The sequence below is a fragment of the Trichomycterus rosablanca genome, chromosome 18 (assembly GCF_030014385.1).
Source record: "Trichomycterus rosablanca isolate fTriRos1 chromosome 18, fTriRos1.hap1, whole genome shotgun sequence".
In the NCBI taxonomy this organism is placed as follows: domain Eukaryota; kingdom Metazoa; phylum Chordata; class Actinopteri; order Siluriformes; family Trichomycteridae; genus Trichomycterus; species Trichomycterus rosablanca.
In genome coordinates, this window is record NC_086005.1 from 16,961,255 (window position 1) to 16,984,257 (window position 23,003).

At 40.1% G+C, this 23,003-nt stretch overlaps 1 protein-coding gene across 1 annotated transcript in view; it reads left to right on the forward strand.

Annotated features, from left to right (window-relative positions):
- The window catches only part of LOC134332750 (myosin-IIIb), a 103,396-nt gene that overhangs the window by 71,047 nt on the left and 9,346 nt on the right, over positions 1-23,003 (forward strand). The window contains exons 13-24 of the mRNA XM_063014542.1: positions 394-459; positions 1,422-1,535; positions 2,468-2,579; positions 12,243-12,286; positions 12,815-12,880; positions 12,978-13,097; positions 14,478-14,563; positions 14,654-14,701; positions 15,683-15,730; positions 15,927-16,018; positions 20,646-20,810; positions 20,911-21,029. Coding sequence (XP_062870612.1) covers positions 394-459; positions 1,422-1,535; positions 2,468-2,579; positions 12,243-12,286; positions 12,815-12,880; positions 12,978-13,097; positions 14,478-14,563; positions 14,654-14,701; positions 15,683-15,730; positions 15,927-16,018; positions 20,646-20,810; positions 20,911-21,029 — 1,080 coding nt within the window. The remainder of the gene's footprint in view (positions 1-393; positions 460-1,421; positions 1,536-2,467; positions 2,580-12,242; positions 12,287-12,814; positions 12,881-12,977; positions 13,098-14,477; positions 14,564-14,653; positions 14,702-15,682; positions 15,731-15,926; positions 16,019-20,645; positions 20,811-20,910; positions 21,030-23,003) is intronic.

Here is a 23,003-nt window from a genome sequence, read left to right on the forward strand (position 1 = left end):
GTTATCACCTCCTTACTAGACTTCCTATTTACCTGAAGTTTAACACTGTTCCAACACTGTTTAAAAATAAATTAATTAATTAAATGGCCTGGAAGCTGCTACTGAGACTATGCATGAAGGTTGACATAATCTGAAGGTTTGCAAACAAACCTTTTTCCATGCGACATCTGATTATGAAAAATAGGTAAATTCTACAGCAGCCTATTACGCTAGCCCACCACCTACAGATCTGGGACTGTCTATGCCTGAGGTTGGGGTGACCAAAGCCCTGATTGGCACCCTGTTTAGGGTATTCCTAATTATCATTACATATATGTTGCTCAGGCTTAAGCAGGTACTAATGGTTGCTATGCAACAGCAACAATATTCATGACTCAGTGTTGTCTCTTTCAGGACCTGTTCCTAACGAAGCCTATTGGGATTTTGTCTCTGCTGGATGAGCAGAGTGCCTTCCCTCAGGTAAGTGAATACGGTTAGAACTATGCATCATTAACATAGGTAAAGAGCATCATGCTTTTGTTTACACACTTTAGGACCACTCGTCTAATATGCTGTCAAAACAACTATGATCCTGTATGGAGTCATAATGAAAAATAATTAGTCCTGTGGTATTACCAGCAGGTATTTTTACCTCGAATTTGCTGGAAAATATGATTTGTTGGACCAGTTTCCCTTCTTCTATTGCTTTGATTTCCAGTTCTGATTCCTGTGTACCTATTGTAGAGACTCTGGACTTGGATGTACTGTGTGTTGACACATTCACCATATTACAAGCAATAAAATTATCCACATTTTGAGCCACAGTAGCCCTTCTGTTGGTTTATACCAGGCACCAAAGCCTTCATGTCTTCTAACATCTTGGTTATCCAACAACCTGTTGGTGGTTTGTCCCTTCATGGAATACTATTGGTTGGTACTCGCCCCGATTGCCTGTGAAAACATTGCATTTTTGGAAAAGACCTTATCCCAGTCCCTGCTGCATTCAACATTTGGGAAAATGTCTTTTGAGATTTAATGCCCATTTACAGTGAAGTTTATCTACACCAAACTGGTCAAACCATGTCTTTATGGATTTTGTTTTGTGCACAATTGCATAGTCATAAGAGAAAGAGGAAAGTGCCTTTTTCAATCTGTTGCTACAAAATTGGAAACATATCACTGATTTTCTACACTTTACAGCGCCACTTTACAGGCTGGGTGTGGCTGAAAGATCTGAACTTAACAATTAGAAGGGGTGTCTACGTACTTCATTCAAGTCAATGTACATGTGAGAGAGCCTTGTTACTATGACTATTGCCTAATAGTATGTCTAATAAAAAAGCTGCTTAAAAAACTCACATGTTTAGCAGTAAGTCTGGAGATGTGCAATACATAATTATGTTCAATAATTGGTAGGTGTTATGTTTTTTTTTAAACTGCAGGCCACAGATGGAAACTTTGTGGACAAGCTGAACAGCAAATTTAAAGGCAATGCACACTTTGAAGTGGTACGGAGCCACAGCCCTCTCTTCACAATTGTACACTACGCTGGCAAGGTTAGTACTAATTTCACAGCTTGTCACTGAATAAAAAGAGTTGATTTACTGGTTTCATTTGTAGCCCCTTTCATTGGACTGATGTAGGTAGCTTAAACTCGTTGCATAAAGAAAGCATTAGGGGATGCAGCGTTTTTTAAAAGTTCAGAAAGTCCTAATGATATGAGCATTTAGTAACATCTGAATTTCTACTACACTGTGACATGTTTTACTTCTTTTTAAGCCAGCAAACGAGACCTTGTGCTTCAAGCAATTAAAACCAATGTGTATACATAAAATCATAAAGTATGGCAATCTTTTTTCTGCCCACTTTGTGGACACCTAACCGTGCTTGTTGGACATTCTATTCCAAAACCATAGGTATTATTTTAAAGTTGACCCCCACTCTACTTTGAGGCTATACCAGCCTCTATTGTTGTACAAGAGTAGTGTGTTTACGGAAATGTGTGGCCATTTAGTCAAATCAGCATTTGTAGCATCAAGCACTGGTGTCGTACAAGAAAAATAAAAAATTTTAATGGTTGAATTAAATGTGTCTGTAGAAACATATACTAAATGACAAAAATTATGTGGACACACTTCCCAGTTACTGAATTGAGGTGTTTTAGCTACACCCATTGTTTACAGGTGCATGAAATAAATTCAATTTTAAAATGTCAACTTTGGGAAAAGATCTTGACTGTGCCTTCATGTCAAGTTCAACAAAGACACAGCTTTAAAAGTTCGGTATTTAGGAACTAGTGTGGCATGCACAAAGCCCAACCCCACTAAACACCTTTGAAGAAAATTGGATCAGCAAATCTTTACTGTCCAACGTTATTGCCTGACCCAGAGGAGAGACAGGGAGGGGGGTAGAGTGGGATGTCCAGTAAGCTCAGGTGGCCTTTTGGTAATGTAATGCAAGTTAAATTCATTAACTCTTGTCTCTTCAGGTGCAGTATAATGCCAGTGGCTTCCTGGAAAAGAACAGGGATAATATTCCAGCTAATATCCGCACTCTCTTTATCAACAGTGTTACACCTCTACTCAGCGTCCTTTTCGCCGGTAAGACACGTAAACGGTGAGGGTGGGAGGAGTAGTAATTGGTCATGTCCAAGAGACTGAGAGAGAGCTTATAGTCCAGATTTAGCACCATCTGTTTTCCACCTTTTTGGACCGCTCAAAGAAGCTTTAAGGGGTAGAAGATTTTCATGTGATGATGATGTGAAAGCAGCGGTGCATCAGTGGCTACTCGCTCAACCAAAAACATTTTTTGTTGATGGCATTAAAAAGTTGGTATGATGCTGGGAAAAATGCATCGGAAGGTAACTATGTAGTAAGTGTAATTTGTTTTTTAAATTCCTTAATAGCTTCTTTTTTTTTTTTTTTTTAAAGTGCGGAAACGTTTTGAAGAACCCTTGTAGTGAAATCTTGATGTACAGGACAAAGAAATATTTTACTTGCACTGTTCTTGTTTTTTTACTTTTTTACTGGACACGACTTTCTGCTTAACTTGACATGTTACCTGGTGATTCTTTCTTGTGTTGATATCATTTACAAAGGATTTCTTGGCTGCATCCCAAACTGCATCATTTGTGCTACAAATAGATACAAATGTGCAGAAATACATTTACAGTGTATCACAAAAGTGAGTACACCCCTCACATTTCTGCAAATATTTCATTATATCTTTTCATGGGACAACACTATAGACATGAAACTTGGATATAACTTAGAGTAGTCAGTGTACAGCTTGTATAGCAGTGTGGATTTACTGTCTTCTGAAAATAACTCAACACACAGCCATTAATGTCTAAATAGCTGGCAACATAAGTGAGTACACCCCACAGTGAACATGTCCAAATTGTGCCCAAATGTGTCGTTGTCCCTCCCTGGTGTCATGTGTCAAGGTCCCAGGTGTAAATGGGGAGCAGGGCTGTTAAATTTGGTGTTTTGGGTACAATTCTCTCATACTGGCCACTGGATATTCAACATGGCACCTCATGGCAAAGAACTCTCTGAGGATGTAAGAAATAGAATTGTTGCTCTCCACAAAGATGCCCTGGGCTATAAGAAGATTGCTAACACCCTGAAACTGAGCTACAGCATGGTGGCCAAGGTCATACAGCGGTTTTCCAGGACAGGTTCCACTCGGAACAGGCTTCGCCAGGGTCGACCAAAGAAGTTGAGTCCACGTGTTCGGCGTCATATCCAGAGGTTGGCTTTAAAAAATAGACACATGAGTGCTGCCAGCATTGCTGCAGAGGTTGAAGACGTGGGAGGTCAGCCTGTCAGTGCTCAGACCATACGCCGCTCACTGCATCAACTCGGTCTGCATGGTCGTCATCCCAGAAGGAAGCTGACGCACAAGAAAGCCCGCAAACAGTTTGCTGAAGACAAGCAGTCCAAGAACATGGATTACTGGAATGCCCTGTGGTCTGACGAGACCAAGATAAACTTGTTTGGCTCAGATGGTGTCCAGCATGTGTGGCGGCGCCCTGGTGAGAAGTACCAAGACAACTGTATCTTGCCTACAGTCAAGCATGGTGGTGGTAGCATCATGGTCTTGGGCTGCATGAGTGTTGCTGGCACTGGGGAGCTGCAGTTTATTGAGGGAAACATGAATTCCAACATGTACTGTGACATTCTGAAACAGAGCATGATCTCCTCCCTTCGAAAACTGGGCCTCATGGCAGTTTTCCAACAGGATAACGACCCCAAACACAACCTCCAAGATGACAACTGCCTTGCTGAGGAAGCTGAAGGTAAAGGTGATGGACTAAACCCAATTGAGCACCTGTGGCGCATCCTCAAGTGGAAGGTGGAGGAGTTCAAGGTGTCTAACATCCACCAGCTCCGTGATGTCATCATGGAGGAGTGGAAGAGGATTCCAGTAGCAACCTGTGCAGCTCTGGTGAATTCCATGCCCAGGAGGGTTAAGGCAGTGCTGGATAATAATGGTGGTCACACAAAATATTATCACTTTGGGCACAATTTGGACATGTTCACTGTGGGGTGTACTCACTTATGTTGCCAGCCATTTAGACATTAATGGCTGTGTGTTGAGTTATTTTCAGAAGACAGTAAATCTACACTGCTATACAAGTTGTACACTGACTACTCTAAGTTATATCCAAGTTTTATTTCTATAGTGTTGTCCCATGAAAAGATATAATAAAATATTTGCAGAAATGTGAGGGGTGTACTCACTTTTGTGATACACTGTATGTCACATAGGCTGAATTAAAATCTGTAGACGCTTCCAGTCTTTTCACAAAGAAACCAAACTTGGCCAAGTTTCACACATGGACCAGTAAATTAAAAACATAAAAGAACAAAAGTTGAAAAGTTAGAACTATTTTTCAGTTCATTTTACTTAAGCGCTTTATCCTGGTCAAGGTCACGGCAGGTCTGATTCCACAGTGAAACACTGGGTGCAAGGCAGAAAACCCTGGCCGGGGCACCAATCCATCGCAGGGCTTTGGCCTCCCCCCTACTCTGTACCATTCATGTCTGTTTAGATGCCTGACCAGCCAATGAATGAGCTCTGGAGCTCTGCCGTCACACACTGCCAACAGGACTTGTTAACCTAGAGCGTTTTAGCGCTGTTTTGCATATTTATTGTCATGACAAAGTGCACGTCAGAAATGACGAGGTCAAGGTATCATTGCTCTGATTGACACACTGACTTTAACTCTTTTCTTTTGTCTTTTTTCATGTTAATGTTTACTAGTCTTAGTAGGTCTCTGATACTGATTTTGACTTTAAAAGTTGAAACAAAGTGAAAACGAAGACATAGCAGGAAGGGGAAATTCTAAAGGCAGAGCTCGAAGTTGCTAATTTTTAACTTTCACAATGAAATGTGTACATTAGTTAGACACTAATATGATGTAGGGCATAAAATGCAGTTTGGGATGCATCAAGGAGACAAGTGCATCACATCTTGCAAGTGAGAAGAACAATGCTTTAAAGCTATTTTTTGTTGAAATATAAACACTGGTTTGTAACATTAAAAAAACTCTGTATAGGATGTAAAAGTGAAGGAAGCGCAGTGCATTGAAACCCCTAAAAGAGAACAAATTCAAATAGTAAGTGAAGTACTTATTTGCATGTACTAAAAATAAAACCTTTTTGTGTGTGTTGGGGTGGATTTTGGGACAGTGGTAGTTCAGTGGTCTAGTGACTAGTGATCAGAAAGTCATTGGTTCAAGCCCCACCATGGCCGAGTTACGCTGGTTAAATCTCTAACTAAGACCTTAACTCTCAATTGCTTGCATTGTATCAGTTGCAATTTTAAGTTGCTTTGGATAAAAGCCTCTTCTAAAATGCCAGAAATGTAAATGTTACAGAAGAACTGTGGGCGTGGTCACACTGGTTCAGTGCCGTTCAAAACCGAACTGTGCTAAGACATTACCTAGACGCAGGTCTTGTAGAGAATGATAGCTGGCTTGTGAGACTACTTACTCCTGTAATGTATTGTACGTAATGCATGCCATTCAATATATCAGTTACAACATTTCAATTCAATTCAACTTTATTCAATTCATTTCACACATACCCGGCAATTGTCAGTTGACTTCAATTAGATTGCCAGTTAACACAGATAAACAAGTTTAATGTGAATCAGTCATTGCTTTCACACCTTTTGCAAATAGTTGTGGTTTTAATATTAACACTTTTTAGTGGTGTTCACACTTGAGACATGGCAGAGCAACCACAGTGGAAAAACACCAGCTATTTGGTTCTTCAGTAGCAGTGAATTGCAGATACAGGTATGCTGCTTCTCAGATTGATTTTATTGAGTTAAATTGCAATAACAATCCAAATAAATAATGATGCATCCCAGCAAGCAGACTGTAAATGATATAAGCTAGACAGCCATAGATCTACCATGATGTGTCTTTGCCATTTGGTGTTTGTACTTGAAAACTGCAATAGCAATATGAAAGCCATTGTTGCCGCCACCCTCCCCTACGCATATGCAGCTGCCAATTACTTCTCATCACCTGTCAGGTGCAGGATCTCAAAGAGTGCAGTATCCTGTGCAGAGAGCCATGCACTGCCATCCGTGATCAGCCTCCCCCCTTATAGGCACCTCAATCAGCCGGCAGAGGTTGCAGCAGCAGCAAGGAACGCTTATTCAACCATTGCCCTCCCCCTTGCAGACACAAAGCCAATCTATAGTACAGCTGGGATTATAACTCGAAAGAGAGAATTCAGTGGTGTTGGGCCAGCGCATTAGTCCACTATGCCACTCGAGTGGTTCCCTTTTTTAGTGAAACACTGAAATTTGCTAGGTTGATATGTTGGTATGTTTTTCCTGCAATCACAAGACTAATTGCACTATATGGCCAAAAATATGTGGACGCCTGACCATTAATTAGTCCCATATTAAAACCATAAGCATTAATATAAAGTTACCCCATCCCCCATTTTAACTGTTTCAAGAGCTTCCACTCCTCTTAAAACAGTAAAATGGGCTTTTCTCAAGATTTCATAGTGAATATGGGGTAATTTGTGCCTGTTCAGTTCATAGCATATTTATGAGGTCAGGCTCTGTTGTTACAAAAAGGCCTGGCTTGCAGTCGATGTTCTAATTCATCCCAAAGTTGTTTTCTTGGGTTGAGATCAGGGCTCTGGGCAGGTCTTTATGGATGCCATTCAGTTGTTATTAAGTGGGGGCCAGAATATAAAATGTTTACCATTTGAAGGGCCCAACACATGAGGCAACTTCAAAAGTTTTCTCTAAGCTATACAACACAGTCAGAAACTTTAAGGTTAGGGTGGGTTGTTGCAGTTTGCTTTCACTTACAGGTTATTCTTTTTTTTGACAAGATGATTGCAAGCCAGTCCTCTAATATAACATCAGTGCCTGTCACCAATGGTCTTTTGAATAAATGGACACAAACTGGCATCAACGCAACTCGATATTAATGCCCTTGATTTTAAAATGGGATGTTTTAACAACCTCATGTAATGTTGGCCACATATTTTTGGAATTTGACTTAGTAGTAGTTCTTAATAAAATATCCTACATATACACATACAGTGGGGCCAAAAAGTATTTAGTCAGCCACTGATTGTGCAGGTTCTCCTACTTAGAAAGATAAGAGAGGTCTGTAATTTTCATCATAGGTACACTTCAACTATGGGAGACAAAATGAGGGGAAAAAATCCAGAAAATCACATTGTAGGATTTTTTAAGAATTTATTTGTAAATTATGGTGGAAATAAGTATTTGGTCAATAACAAAAGTTCAACTCAATACTTTGTAACATAACCTTTGTTGGCAATGACAGAGGTCAAACGTTTCCTGTAAGTCTTCACCAGGTTTGCACACACTGTAGCTGGTATTTTGGCCCATTCCTCCATGCAGATCTCCTCTAGAGCAGTGATGTTTTGGGGCTCCACAAATTTTCTATGGGGTTGAGGTCTGGAGACTGGCTAGGCCACTCCAGGACCTTGAAATGCTTTTTACGGAGCCACTCCTTCGTTGCCCGAGCGGTGTGTTTGGGATCACTGTCATGCTGTAAGACCTAGCCACGTTCCATCTTCAATGCTCTCACTAATGGAAGGAGGTTTTGGCTTAAAATCTCACGATACATGGCCCCGTTCATTCTTCCCTTAACACGGATCAGTCGTCCTGTCCCCTTTGCAGAAAAACAGCCCCAAAGCATGATGTTTCCACCCCCATGCTTCACAGTAGGTATGGTGTTCTTGGGTTTTTCTTCTTCCTCCAAACACGATGAGTTGATTTTTTACCAAAAAGTTCCATTTTGGTTTCATCTGACCACATGATATTCTCCCAATCCTCTTCTGGATCATCCATATGCTCTCTGGCAAACTTCAGATGGGCCTGGACATGTACTGGCTTAAGCAGGGGGACACGCCTGGCACTGCAGGATTTGAGTCCCTCTCAGCATAGTGTGTTACTGATGGTAGCCTTTGTTACTTTGGTCCCAGCTCTCTGCAGGTCATTCATCAGGTCCCTCTGTGTAGTTCTGGGATTTTTGCTCACCGTTCTCATGATCATTTTGACCCCACGGGATGAGATCTTGACCCCAAGGGAGATTATCAATGGTATGTCTTCCATTTTCTTACAATTGCTTCCACAGTTGATTTATTCACACCAACCTGCTTGCCTATTGTAGATTCACTCTTCCCAGCCTGGTGCAGGTCTACAATTTTCTTCCTGGTGTCCTTCGACAGCTCTTTGGTCTTGGCCATGGTTGAGTTTGGAGTCTGACTGTTTGAGGCTGTGGACAGGTTCCTTTTATACAGATAACGAGGTCAAACAGGTGCCATTAATACAGTCCCTGACAGAAGTTCTGTCGCTTATCCATGTTGTGGAAACAAAAGCTTATAACCTGACTTTAAATTCATCCATTGGTTTTAGAAATGACTCATATGAAAGCTGAAACCCTCCCAAATGAGGTTTAATTTACGAAAATAAATTTGCTTCACTGCAGAAATATTGATCATTTAATGAACACAGAAAGGTCAGATTTTGGCAAGACAAAAGTTTTGTCGCCTTGTCATATAATGCACCCAATCCTAGTTTACAGCCTCACCTGTGCTCACTAATTGATCGGTTAATTAGTGGGTGTGTATAAAAAGAACCCCAGCACCCCAGACCTTCACTTGAACTGCAACTTCACCTCTGACAACATGCCAAAAATCCACCCTGCGACCAAAGCCTTGATTATCAAGAGGCTGAAGACCAGATCCACTGCAGAGGTGGCTGGCACCTTTAATGTGTCTCAGCGTCAAGTACAAAGAATTAAAAAAAGATTTGAAGAGACTGGAGATGTTTTTGACAAGCCCAGGTCCGGCAGACCCCGCAAGACAACTGCTAAGGAGGAACGTTTGTTGGTTAGAAAATCCAAAGCCAGCCCCTCTTCCACTGCAGCAGAGCTCCACCAGGCCTGGTCACCTCAAGTCCCTGTGTCAACTAGAACAGTTTGTAGGATTCTGTCTCGAAATGGCCTCCATGGTCGAATCAGTGCCCAGAAGCCAGCACTAAACAAAAGGCAATTAAAAAACCGTGTGGCATTTGCCAAGGCCCACAGCCTGCTAAACGGATGGACGCTGGAAAAGTGGCAGAAGGTGGATTTCTCAGATGAATCTTCAGTTGAATTACACCACAGCCGCCGCAAATACTGCAGGAGACCTACTGGAGCCCGTATGGATCCAAGATTCACCCAGAAAACTGTAAAGTTTGGTGGTGGAAAGATCATGGTCTGGAGTTACATTCAGTATGGGGGTGTGCGAAACATTTGCAAGGTGGAATGCAATATCAATAGCCTAAAATATCAAGAAGTATTAGCTACCTCTTACATTCCCAATCATAAAAGGGGTCAAATTTTGCAGCAGGATGGTGCTCCATCTCATACATCCATCTCTACATCAAAGTTCCTCAAGGCGAAGAAGATCAAGGTGCTCCAGGACTGGCCAGCCCAGTCACCAGACATGAACATCATTGAGCATGTTTGGGGTAGGATGAAAGAGGAAGCTTGGAAGACAAAACCAAAGAATCTTGATGAACTCTGGGAGGCATGTAAGACTGCATTCTTTGCTATTCCTGATGACTTCATCAATAAATTGTATGAATCATTGTCGAACCGCATGGATGCAGTCCTTAAAGCTCATGGAAGTCACACAAAATATTAAATATGGCTCTAATAGCACCACAACTTCATTCACCAATGTTATGAAACATATCTTTGTATTTGAAGTAAATTATTTGTTTGATTTTCACATTACTTTCTGTGGGCGACAAAACTTTTGTCTTGCCAAAATCTGACCTTTCTGTGTTCATTAAATGATCAATATTTCTGCAGTGAAGCAAATTTATTTTTGTAAATTAAACCTCATTTGGGAGGGTTTCAGCTTTCATATGAGTCATTTCTAAAACCAATGGATGAATTTAAAGTCCGGTTATAAGCTTTTGTTTCCACAACATGGATAAGCGACAGAACTTCTGTCAGGGACTGTACAGGTAACGAGTGGGGGACAGAAGAGCTTCTTAAAGAATAAGTTACAGGTCTGTGAGAGCCAGAAATCTTGCTTGTTTGTTATTGACCAAATACTTATTTTCCACCATAATTTACAAATAAATTCTTTTAAAATCCTACAATGTGATTTCCTGGATTTTTTTTTTCTCATTTTGTCTCTCATAGTTGAAGTGTACCTATGATGAAAATTACAGATCTCTCTCATCTTTCTAAGTAGGAGAACTTGCACAATCAGTGGCTGACTAAATACTTTTTTACCCCACTGTATGCCAGTGGTACTAAGATTTAGAAATCTAATAATTATGTGAGTCTCTCTATCATTCCACTGGCACCTCAGCCAGTAAAAGGGGTGGCAGTATGCAACAGCAGGGGGGAGAAACACCGGTCGGCCTCTTACCCACAGACATGACCGTTTGTGTTTTTTGGACGCCCGGCCTGGCTGGTGGCACAACTGAGTATTGGCAATGATGTGGTGTCTCATTAGATCATTCTGCTACCTGAGCACCCTGGTTTATTTATTTCTAATGAGCCCACTCTCAAGCCCCTCTGTTATTTAAATGTTTATTTTTATCTTTAGGGTGAAAGCAGTGTGTAAGTTTTAAACTGCTTGACCAGCCTAGTGTACTAGATGACATAGTAGTGCACTATGTAGGTTAGCACTGTTTTATACAGTATTTACATTATGCTGCTCTACTAGGAACTTAAAGAAATGTGTTAGAATGCAGCCTGGTGCCATACAGACGTGTTATCTCGCACTTAAGCACTTGTGGAAAACCAATAGTGATCAGATTAACCGCATACATGAGCCTAACAACCTAATTACTGCTCAGGAATTCAGGTAGCTTCTTCAGATTACTGAATGGAATGTGGCTATAATCAGATGAATATCGGATACTGTCCAGATCATTATTTATATTATTATATTACCACCTCAATCTGATCTTAAAGCAATTTGTTACTGTCCTTAATGTTACTTTTTCCCGTAGATTTTTCCCTTTTATCTCCCAGTCTTGCCATTTCAAATTCACGATTGTAAATCCGCTGTGGCTTGCACAACCCCCGATATGATCAAGTGAGCCGAATCACCACACGCCCAGTCTGAGATGTGTCCAATATGCGCTCGCTACTTATCACTTGTAGCCAGTCGATAAATGTTTACAAGAGTCAAATCTGTCTGTGAACCCCTGATTTTGGATTTACTATACAATGTAGAGTGTAATACACCAAAAACGATGGGAACAAAGTATCAACACAAGATGCCGCATAGGACACACCAAATTGGCCAATACCTACTTGCTAAAAAGAGACCAGGCCCTTTCTGTGGATCAAGAACTTCTATTAAACACGTTCTCTATTCATGCCAACAGATGAACACCATCAAAACAAAGTTCTACCATACAGACAACAATAAGGAAATATCAACCTCAGTACCCACCCAAAAACTGCTTTAATTCTTGGAAACACTTAAAAATGCCATATAAGTTACGAAGAAAACAATTAAAACTCTACACCCTCATAGTTACACAAACACTAACCACCATACGTACAAGTAGAGAAAGCAAATCGAAACACCACTTTGACATTTAAAGACTGAATCTATTAACTGAATCTATTAGTCATAGCAGCTGACATGGCGTTAAGAATTAAACAAATGTTTGTGGAGCACATATTAAATGTTCTTTTAGCACAACTTTCTCCTTATATTTTTTTTTAGCCACAATTTCCAGAACTGGGACGTTGATGCCACGGAGAGCAAAGGTAAACCTTATAAATGTGTGATGTTCTGTGTTTGTGTCACTTGTCACCACTGACACCTAAAGTTCCTTTTACATTTTAGTTTCGTTTTCATTGAATGGTTTATCCTGGTCAGAAACATGGCAGGTCTGGTTTACCAGGAAACAATAGTCTCAAGTCAGGAATACCTTGGACAGGATGCCATTCCATCGAAGGACTTCGGCCATCCTCCACCCTCAGACATAGCCAATCATGTCGGTGTAGATGCCCCACTGGCTGATAGATAGCATCACTAAGATTTGGACCAGAATCTTGGCAGTATTGGGCTAGCATAATAAACCACTGCACCATCGAGCACCACTTCCGTAAAGGATAGAAATAAGTTGAAAGAATAAGTATTTAAATAAATCCTACTTTAAAAAATTTAAGTAGGATTTATTTAAATACTTATTCTTTCAACTTATTTCTTTCAACTGCACTGTCTACCAACTTGGTCTTTAAAATGCAGAAAATCAGATAATTTTATGTTTCTTTCTTTCTTTTTTTTTTAAGGTGGTAAACTTTGTTGATGACAACTTTAACTCAACAAGAAAGCAGTCCGTAGGCACACAGTTCAAAGTAAATGTTTTTCCTATTATACAAATCTTTATTAATTACCTTTACAATCATAATTACTCAACATTTTAACTCATTTTCATGGTAATGTGTTGTGCAGCATTCTCTGACTGTCCTAATGGAGAAGATGTTTGCAGCCAGCCCGCACTTTGTACGATGCATCAAACCCAACGGCAATAAGTTGGCTGGTCAGGTGGACAGTAAACTAATTATGGATCAGGTGAGTCACATGCACTTTGAAGTCATCCAATCAGTACCAGTATTGTCGACTCCTCAGACTATCCTGGCAGCACATGAACAAAGCTTAGTCATTAAATTCTTTTCCTGGCTCACTTGCTTCCCTGGTGATTTTGTTCTTGCACTCAGGTTTCCAGAAGAAGAGTGCTGCTTGCTAGACTTAAACAGTCATTGTCTGTGGTGTTAGATGAATGAGAAATTCAATCCCAATGTGTGCTGTGAATGCTGGTTTTCACTGTAGCCTGTGTTAGAGCTTAACAGTTAGCACGCCTAAAACTACCCTCTGCTCACGAATAGTCCTACACAGTGGGATTTTTCGAATCTTGATGGCTTATAATTAGTAATTACTGTGACAATATTGTAAAAGTAAACATTTTATTTGTAATACCACTTAGCATTATGGGGTGACTTCACTGCTAAACTGACACGGCATGAACTTAGTTCACATATGTGAACTGAACTGACAGCTTGCAAGTTTAGAAAAACAAAGGTTTAAACCTAAAAATGTTAAATCAATTTAACAAACCTTAATTTCTGACATTCTGGGATCATATTTAAAACATTTCTAAAAAACAGAAAGCAAGAGAACATTACAGTTTTCGCTAAAAATATACCTAATTTCTGGTAAGATACTTGTACTTTTATACTTTATACACTACTGCTCATGCACGCTTTTAAACTAGTTTGCCAGGCGGCACGGTGGCTAAGTGTGTAGAACTGTCGCCTCACAGCAAGAAGGTCCTGGGTTCGATCCCCAAGTGGAGCGGTCTGGGTCCTTTCTGTGTGGAGTTTGCATGTTCTCCCCGTGTCTGCGTGGGTTTCCTCCGGGTGTTCTGGTTTCTTCCCACAGTCCAAAGACATGCAAGTGAGGTGAATTGGAAATACTAAATTGTCCATGACTGTGTTCGATATAACCTTGTGAACTGATGAACCTTGTGTAATGAGTAACTACCGTTCCTGTCATGAATGTAACCAAAGTGTAAAACATGACGTTAAAATCCTAATAAACAAACAAACAAACAAACTAGTTTGCCAACCATGAATTAATTATTTTAGATACATTTCTGAAGTCACACAAGACCAAACAGGTTGTCTGGACATTTGCATCTCCTTTACAACAGCGCCGCCTTTGAACAACTATGAAAGTGCAGTTTGGTACAGGTTCAGATCTTCGGGTTCAGATGCAAAATACAGAAACTTTTATCCAAAAGGCAAATCCTGGTTAAACTGGGGTCACCTGAGATGCAAATGAGGTCATAGAACTTTTTTTTCAAGAAATAGTAAACTGAATTATTGCATTTTTGAAAGTAAAACCATTTTGCTGCTTAACATCAAGGCATGTATTTTTTTCCCTCCCACTTAGCTGAGGTACAATGGTCTTCTGGAGACCATCCGAATTCGAAGAGAAGGGTTCTCATGGCGACCAACTTTTAAAGAGTTTTCACAGAGGTGAGTCAGAATCCACATGTTCACTTCTAAATTTAGTTTTTCACCTCAGAGGTTCTTTAAGACTTTTTAAATCTTTTTGTTGTTTAATAGGTACAACATCCTGCTGCTTAAACCAGGGATGCCTTTGGACAAAGAAAGGTGCAGATAAAACCTTACAAACACTATAAATTAAACACACAATCTTTGTAATTCAGACATAATATATTTATGGTATTTGTATCTGTAGAGAATTTCTGTGCAGTGGCTAGCCAGTTTACATACTTTGTATTCAGCAAAAGTATAATTTAGTTTCACGTCCAATCTGGATACAGTCAATACTTTCTAACAGCACAAAATACTAAAAAAAGAATTTGTAAAAAATTTGATTTTTATTTACTTTCCATTTTCATCAACAACTTTTTTCTGGTGAAGGTCACAGCGGGTCCAGTTTCACTGGAAAACACTGGGTGCAAGGCAGAAACACCCTGGACAGTGCACCAATCCATAGCAGGGCTTCGGCCATTACCCGCAAGTGATGTAGCAATCCATGTCTGTGTAGATGCCCGGCCGGCCAATAACACCACTGAGATTCAAATCAGAATCATGTAAAGTGAATAAAATGTCAGCTGTGATTGGATAAATCATGACAACTTAATGGCTCTTAATGCTAATTAGAGCACTGAAGTGGTTCAGCGGTTTATTACTCCAGGTTTAAATCCAGGTTTAAATCTTAGCGGCCGATATGTTTGGAATTGTTGGGTTTGTGTATGTGTGTGTATGTATGTGTGTGTGTATGTGTGTGTGTGATGGCTTGAATGGCCCTGCTATGTATTGAAGTCCTGTCCAGGGTGTTCCTGCCTTGCATCCAGTGTTTCAGGGTACACCGGACCCAACGCAACCCAGACCAGGATAAAGTGGTTGAGGAAAATGAAATAAAAAATTATAATTAGCAGCCTGCATTTTTGTGACCTCTGATATAATGTAAATTGACTATTAAGACTGTTGCCTTTTATGCAGACTATAAAAAAGCTGCTGGGTTTTTTGAGTGTACTCCTACTGCAAGTACATACTGTGTGTGTGTGTGTTATTTTTTCCCTGTTATATGAACGTGTTGTATATACCTTTGTTTTGTTTCATCAGCTGCATGTCTATCCTCAATACAACAGAGCTGCGTGGCTGGAAGTGTGGGTAGGTTAACATACACACATTCCTTATTTACACTGATCACATACCAGTATACATTGCAGGTTACAGTAAATTAAGTTGATTGGATTGTTGATTTATAGCTTTACAATCATATCGAACACTACATTTTTTATTGAATGTAACCATGTAAACTACTTTACCATTGCACCACCATTTAATCCTTTAACTTCTGTTTTAGATCATCCCGATTATTTTTCAAATACTGGCACCAGGATGAGTTGGCGTGTCTCCAGGACAGGTTGGGAAAAGCCGCTGTCGTCATTCAGAAAAGTAGGTTGCAATTAACTCACTGTATGATTTGTGAAGTGCATGAAAATTGGTACCTGTGCTTGGTTCTCATTAAATCTAACTAAAACTTCCCTGATACCCTTAAGATTTATTTTAAATAAAGGTTTTATGTAAAAATTTAAGACTTGCACTGATACAGAGCTGAACCTCAAGGAGGATTTTGTCCAAATCAAAAGGGCATGCTCAGACTCAGCTTTATTGTCATTCAAAACCATGTACATGATTAGAACAAAATGCAGTTACTTAGGTCTCGGTGTGTGTAAACATAATAAAATATAAAATATAAATAACAAGAGAAACTATGTTTAGTAAAAATAAAACTTAAGACTTAAAAACTAGAAGAAATAACTAAGATAGGAATTTTAAATATTTACATTCAAGTATTGCACAGGAACTACAGCAGCTTTATGCGGATCTAAAGTGCACGATTCAAAGTATAGCAGCAGAAAAAGGCAGCAGCAGAAAAAGGCAGCACCAGGTCACAGGTGTTTAAATTAAAGTAACTGGTGCATAGACAGTACAGGAGGGGTGGAGCAATTTAGCAGTCTGACTGCATCCGGAAAGAAGCTGTTTTTCAGTCTTGTTGTTTTTGCTCGGATGCAGCGCAGCCTCCTACCAGAGGGAAGGGGGGTGAAAAGTCCATGTGCAAGGTGGGTGGGGTCACGGAAGATGCAGGCGGCTCTTTCCTTACACCTGGTAGTGTATATGTCCCCGATGGGTAGTAAGCTGCATCCGATGGTCCTCTGTGCAGACTTTACCACTCTCTGCAGCGCCTCCTTTTCTGCCACAGTGCAGCCAGCATACCACACAGTGAGGCAGGTGGTCAGGGTGCTCTCCACCACACAGCTGTAGAAGGACCTGAGGATGTCTGTGTGAAGACCTGCCCTCCTCAGCTTCCTCAGGAAATACAGGCGTTGCTTGGCCTTCTTTATGACAGCCATGGTGTTGCAGGGCTCTAGAGTGCGACCAATTTGGACGCACATGCGACCTAATTTCTCAATGGTGCGACTGAAAAAAATCTGAGGTCGGGCGTTACACAGCGGAAGTTAAGAGTAGTAATAGCATTGCGGAGTGTGTAAGATATGTGTGAGCATCTGTGCTGCTGTTACAGATGTTGGTTTTTATGTGAAAACATCAATCAAATATCGGTGATAAGAAGTGTTTGTCTCAGTTGTTGTTTTCTTTAGTTCATTGACGTGAGAAGCGTTTTGCGCTTCGCTTTCACCGCGACTATCGGCGTAAATAACCGATTTGCTCAGCGCTCGACTCGAGAGATAAAACATCATTAAAGTTCAAACACGTGTGTGAAATAACCATCAAACCCAGTCTAACAGCTCCACATGTATCTGTGTTTAGCTGGATTTACTTCACGTGTACTGGTTATATTTCACGTTAAACGTTGTTCGTTCTGTGCGGGTTACTTTTACCACCTCATATCACACAATTCATCTTTTTTTAAGGCACTTTAAACATATCAGCAGCAAACTGACTCAAAATGTAATAATGTCATGTCATGTAGCCTATGTCAATAAGATGCGTCTCGTTACTGCATTAACCATAATATTCTTATAATTAAATGCGATGTTCAGTTTGAAGCCTCTAAAACACTTGCACTTTTAATTTAGATTTTCTTCTTATTTCATTTATCTTGAGTTTAAATTTCAGCTCAGTGAAGCACTTTAAGCAATTAAGTTATCTTTCTTGTAGAATTGTGCTTCAAATAAAGAACTTTATGTTGACCAGATTGTTAGTTAATCAATATCAATCAGTCAATGTAAAAAAAAAAGTGAACCTGTAAAACAGGCGTTCAATGTGATGCGGTTGAAAATTTGGATGCACCTAACTTTTGTGCTGGTGCACCCAAGAAAAAAAGTTAGGCGCACCAGTGCAACCAGTACAAAAAGTTAGTCTAGAGCCCTGTGTTGGTATGCCAGGTGAGCGTGTCAGTCAGGTGAACCCCCAAGGTACTTGACGGAGGGGACCATCTCCACAGCTAATCCATCAATGAGTAGAGGAGGAGGGGTTGTACCAGTCCTGCGGAAATCCACAACCATCTCCTTGGTTTTCCTGTACGGCGACTCGTCTCCGTGGGTGATGAGTCCGACCACCACTGTATCATCCGCGAACTTAACCACGAGGTTGTTCTTGTGGTGTGCTCTGCAGTCATAGGTCATGAGTGTGTACAGTAGTGGGCTGAGCACACAGCCCTGGGGGGAGCCAGTGTTCAGGATGATGGTGGAGGATGTGACGTTGTTTATCCTGACATTTTGAGGCCTGCAGGTCAGGAAATCCAGGACTCAGTTACACAGGGAAGAGGAGGTTCCCAATGATTCCAGCTTGGACACCAGTTTCTGCGGGATGATGGTATTAAATGCAGAACTGAAGTCCAGAAACAACAGCCTCATGTAGGAGTCCTTGTTTTCCAGGTGGGTGAGGGCCTGGTGGGTCAGGGTAGCAATGGCGTCAGCTGTGGACCGGTTCTGCCTATATGCAAACTGGTGTACGTCCTCCGCTACGTTGATGGTCTGTTTCAGGTGCCTCATTACCAACCTCTCGAAGCACTTCATGGTGACAGGAGTGAGTGCAATAGGTCGGTAATCGTTGAGACACGTCGCTGAAGAGGACTTTGGTACAGGGATGATAGTGGATGTTTTGAGACATACTGGAACTCTGGCCTGTGACAGTGAGATGTTAAATATATCCATCAGGACCTCAGACAGTTGATATGCACATTCCCTCAGAACTCTACCTGGAATTCCATCAGGGCCGGGGGCCTTTCGGGGGTTGACTTTCAGCAGTGTTCTTCTCACCTCTGCTATTGTTATGCTGATGGCTGGGAGTTTGTCCAAGGAGGGTGCGAGCCGGGAGGGGGTGGTGGTGTTGGAGACCTCAAAGGTGTTGAGTGTGTCTGGGAGAGCTGGGTCCTCAGGGCACTGTGTGCCCTCTTGTAGTCTGTGATGCACCTAATGCCCTTCCACATGCTCTGTGGGTCGTTTGATGTGAAATGACCCTGAATCTTTAGAGCATATGTGGCTTTTGCTCTCTTTATTCCAGCAGACAGGTTTCTTCTGGCAGTTTTAAGTGCAGCTTCATCACCGTCTCTGAATGCGGCATCACGGGTTCTCAGCAGGGAACGCACCTCGCCGTTGATCCATGGAATCATCCATAATCAAACTTGAATCCTCATACACATGCTCTTATTTTAATGTCACAATAAAAAAAACAAGGGCTAAATATTTGTTTTGCTGTTTTTAAAAAACGTTTTGTGACCTGTACTCATCATTTCAAACCAGGATCTCAGCTGTGGTGGGCTAGTGCAATAGACCGCTGCGTAGTCCGATAGCCACAGTAGGTCAAAAATCAGTATTAACAATTACTATTCCAGACAGAAAAATAGTAGTGTGAAGTAGAGCTGGGCGGTATGATGATACATTCGGTATACTGGCTTTGATTCCTTGTACAGTATGGATTTTTTATATACCTCCATTCCGTAGCACAGTTAGTACAACAGCTGTAGGCAAATCATATAATATTGTTTGCCGCTAAAAGCGCTATGGAGCACTGTGCAGATTGGATACAGCTCACTTGTTAATCAGGTAGCGTTAGCATAACAGTGTTAACAGGTGAGAGGTTTTCTTGATATGGTGGGAAAAAATAAACAAAAACAGCAAAGAAATGAGCTGCGTCAGCAGTTTAGAGGTTTGTTTTTGTTCCGACACAATTTAAAACAATATATACTGTACGGTCTGTCGGGGCACAGTTGTTGCAAAAAAGAAAACAGTTAAGCGACGTTACTACCGGAGTGAAAAAATTTTAGTTTAATTGCTATACCAATGTTATACCAACAACACCAAAGCAAGCTGGAAGCGTAGATATATAAAGTAGTCCACTTTTCTAAACAGACCTGTGATCAAGTTGTACAGTGGTGTCACACCTCAGTATAACTCTGCACCTCATCAGTGGTGACTGGGAGACTGCAAACATTGTATTATTTGTTGAAGGAGAGCTAACGGTAATTGTGTAATACTTAAATATTATATTAATAATAAACATCATATATATTGCACCTGTTTCACACCTACTGATTCCATCATATATTGTGTTATTTTGTGGGGCCAACTTTATAGTACTCAAAACCTTCATTATATACATTGTGAAATTAAAACTTTTTTTATATTTTATGTACTTATGACAGTAAAATTTGCCACAGACAAATAAAAAGTCTCAGACATACAAAAAAATAAAACATTTCGTGATACAAATGTTTACCGCCCAGCCTTAGCATGAAGCATAAATATTTTTTGACGAGGGCTGATGTAAAAGCCATGTGACATTTAAAATAGGTTTCTAATGCTTTACATGCCCCCAAAAAATTTGACTGGCAAAGGAATTAAGGTAAAGCTTTTTTACAGTGTGTGACTGTACATGCTTTTACTTTCACAGATAAAGAATTTTATAGAGATACAGTTAGCACTTCCTCCACTTTGGATCTCAGGCTAAAGGAACATTATGAGAAAAAAAACTACATAAAAATGACAACAGACCATAAGAGGAGACATACAAAAAGCATGCAGTCATTTGAATATGTCTCTTGTGTCCTCTGTTAAAGATTACCGAGCAGTCAGCTGCAGGAGAAAGTACCTGGTCCTGCTGGCTGAGGTCAGGAGGCAAGAGCAGGCACAGCGAGAGAAGGAGGAACGAGAGGAAGCAGAGAGGAGGAGGTTGGAAGAAGAGGAGAGAAAGAAGCGATTGGTTGTGGAGCAAGAGAACAAAAGTAAGAAATGCTTTACAGTATTCTGTGCTTTTCTTTTCATTCATATTTTTATTAAATTCTGTGAAGAACTCAAGTCTGGTTTGTATGGATGCCCCTTTAGGACCAGTTTCTCCACCAGTTCCTCTGCCTAGAAAGAAAAAGCCCACCCCCAGACCCCGGGCTATACTTGCTGCCCTTGCCCTAGCACCTGTACCCCGGCCACGCAGCAAGCAGTTTGAGGTGAGATTCTCTATTCGTTATTAATTCCACTTACATTTCCAGTTTCATTCATTGCATTTAGCAGACGCTTTGATCCAAAGTGATTAAATGTCACTTACAAACTCTATTTTCAAAAAAAAGTTTTGTACAATGTAATAAAGATGTAATTCACTTATTATTGTATTTTGAGAATGATTACGTAAAAACATTTGGAGATGCCTGCGAGTTGGGACAGCACCATGTTTCATCACCTTTCTTATTAATAACACTTTTTAATGTTTTGGCAACTGTGGACAATAATTGTTGCAGTTTTGCAAGTGGATTTTTTTCTTACTTTTTGCTTAATATAAGACTTCAGCTGCGCAACAGTCTGGTTGCTGTCATCTGATCCGCCTCTTCATGACGCCCCATACATTTTAAATAGGAGACAGATCTGGACTGCAGGACAGTCAACCTGCATTCATTAGAGGTTTCTATTATTGTCCTACACAGACTGAGATTTCTCCTGAATCTTTTTACAATATTGTAAGGTAGATGGTGAAAGACTTAAATTATTTGCAATCCTGCAACTGACAATTCTCTAATAATGTTTGAAACACAGTGGTGAGCCACGACCCATCATTGCTTGTTCAGACTGGGTATGAAAGGAGGATCCAACAAATGCTCAATTATAATTCCCTCACCTGTTACCAATTTACCTGCTTATTGTGGATTGTTTCAAAACACTGTATTAAAAAATTCTATTAGCTTTTCACTTTTATGTAGCCTTTGTCCAAACTTTTTTGGAGTGTTGATTAGTGAAAACATGGTAAATCATTTTTTTTGTACGGCTGTCAGTTAAATAAATTCAAAAGAATTAACAAATCACAGGCTTTTCTTTTTGGTGCATTTTACAAAATGTCTGTACTTTTTTTTCAAAATGGGGTTTGTACATAAAATATGCATTATATGGCCAAAAGTAGGTGGACAGCACTTCTAATTCCTAACTTTAGGTGTTTTTTTTTTTCGGCTTCTCTCATATAAGGGGTTTCCATAGCAGATCATGTTATTCTGCATACCTGAACTGGCAGTTTTATTGTAAATTACATTGGATTGCCTTTTCTAATTCATCCCTTCTTATTTTATCCAGGCTTGGGACTGAAAGTGCACTGACAAGGAGAAAAAAAATACAGTTATTTTAACATATCTTTTACAGTGTTTACTCTTGTTGTATTCTAGCATTTGAAGGTCAACCAGTAATAAAGAAAAATGATCCATTGTCCATAGCTGTCATTGTGATAAGTGTGAGAGGAGCTTTGAATTTAATAATTAGTCAGTAATGATTTCTTTACTATTGCATCTTATTTTCCTGGATTATCACCACTTCATCTTGGTCAGGGTTGTAGCTGGACACTGTGACAGGATGCCAATAAACTGTGGATTAAAAGCCTGGATCCCAGCAGTAGTGAACTAGCACAATTTACTGCGCCTCCTCTTTAATAAAATTATGGATTTTCAAAAGATTTTTTTATCCATATGGATAACAATTAATAGTATTGAGTTTGGATAAATCTACTAAAGCCCCATCGGCAAACAAGCATCTTAGACAAGCATCTTACAAACATCTCAGACATGGGGTTTCATCCCAGAAACTCTGAGTTACAATGAAGTACAAAAGAAATGAGTTTGTTTAAATTCTCTTTCTTTTTAATTAGGTTTTAAAATTATTAGGTAGTTTTAAAGTACTTGGGTGTGTTTTCATTCATCACTACTGCCTCATTACTTTTTACCCCTTGTTTTATTGACAGCTGAAAATGTTCTGCTATTCTAATAAACTATGCTCTTAGAGGCATTCAGACTATGCATATCATAGCCTCTGGAGCATTCTTATTATTCATATACATAAAAACTATAATTATAATTCCACCTCTTTTTTAATTGTTTCAAATGACTAGTTTGTGGGCACCCCACCCTAATAGCAGATGGCTAAAATCAAAATGGTTTGCAGGTTCTAAC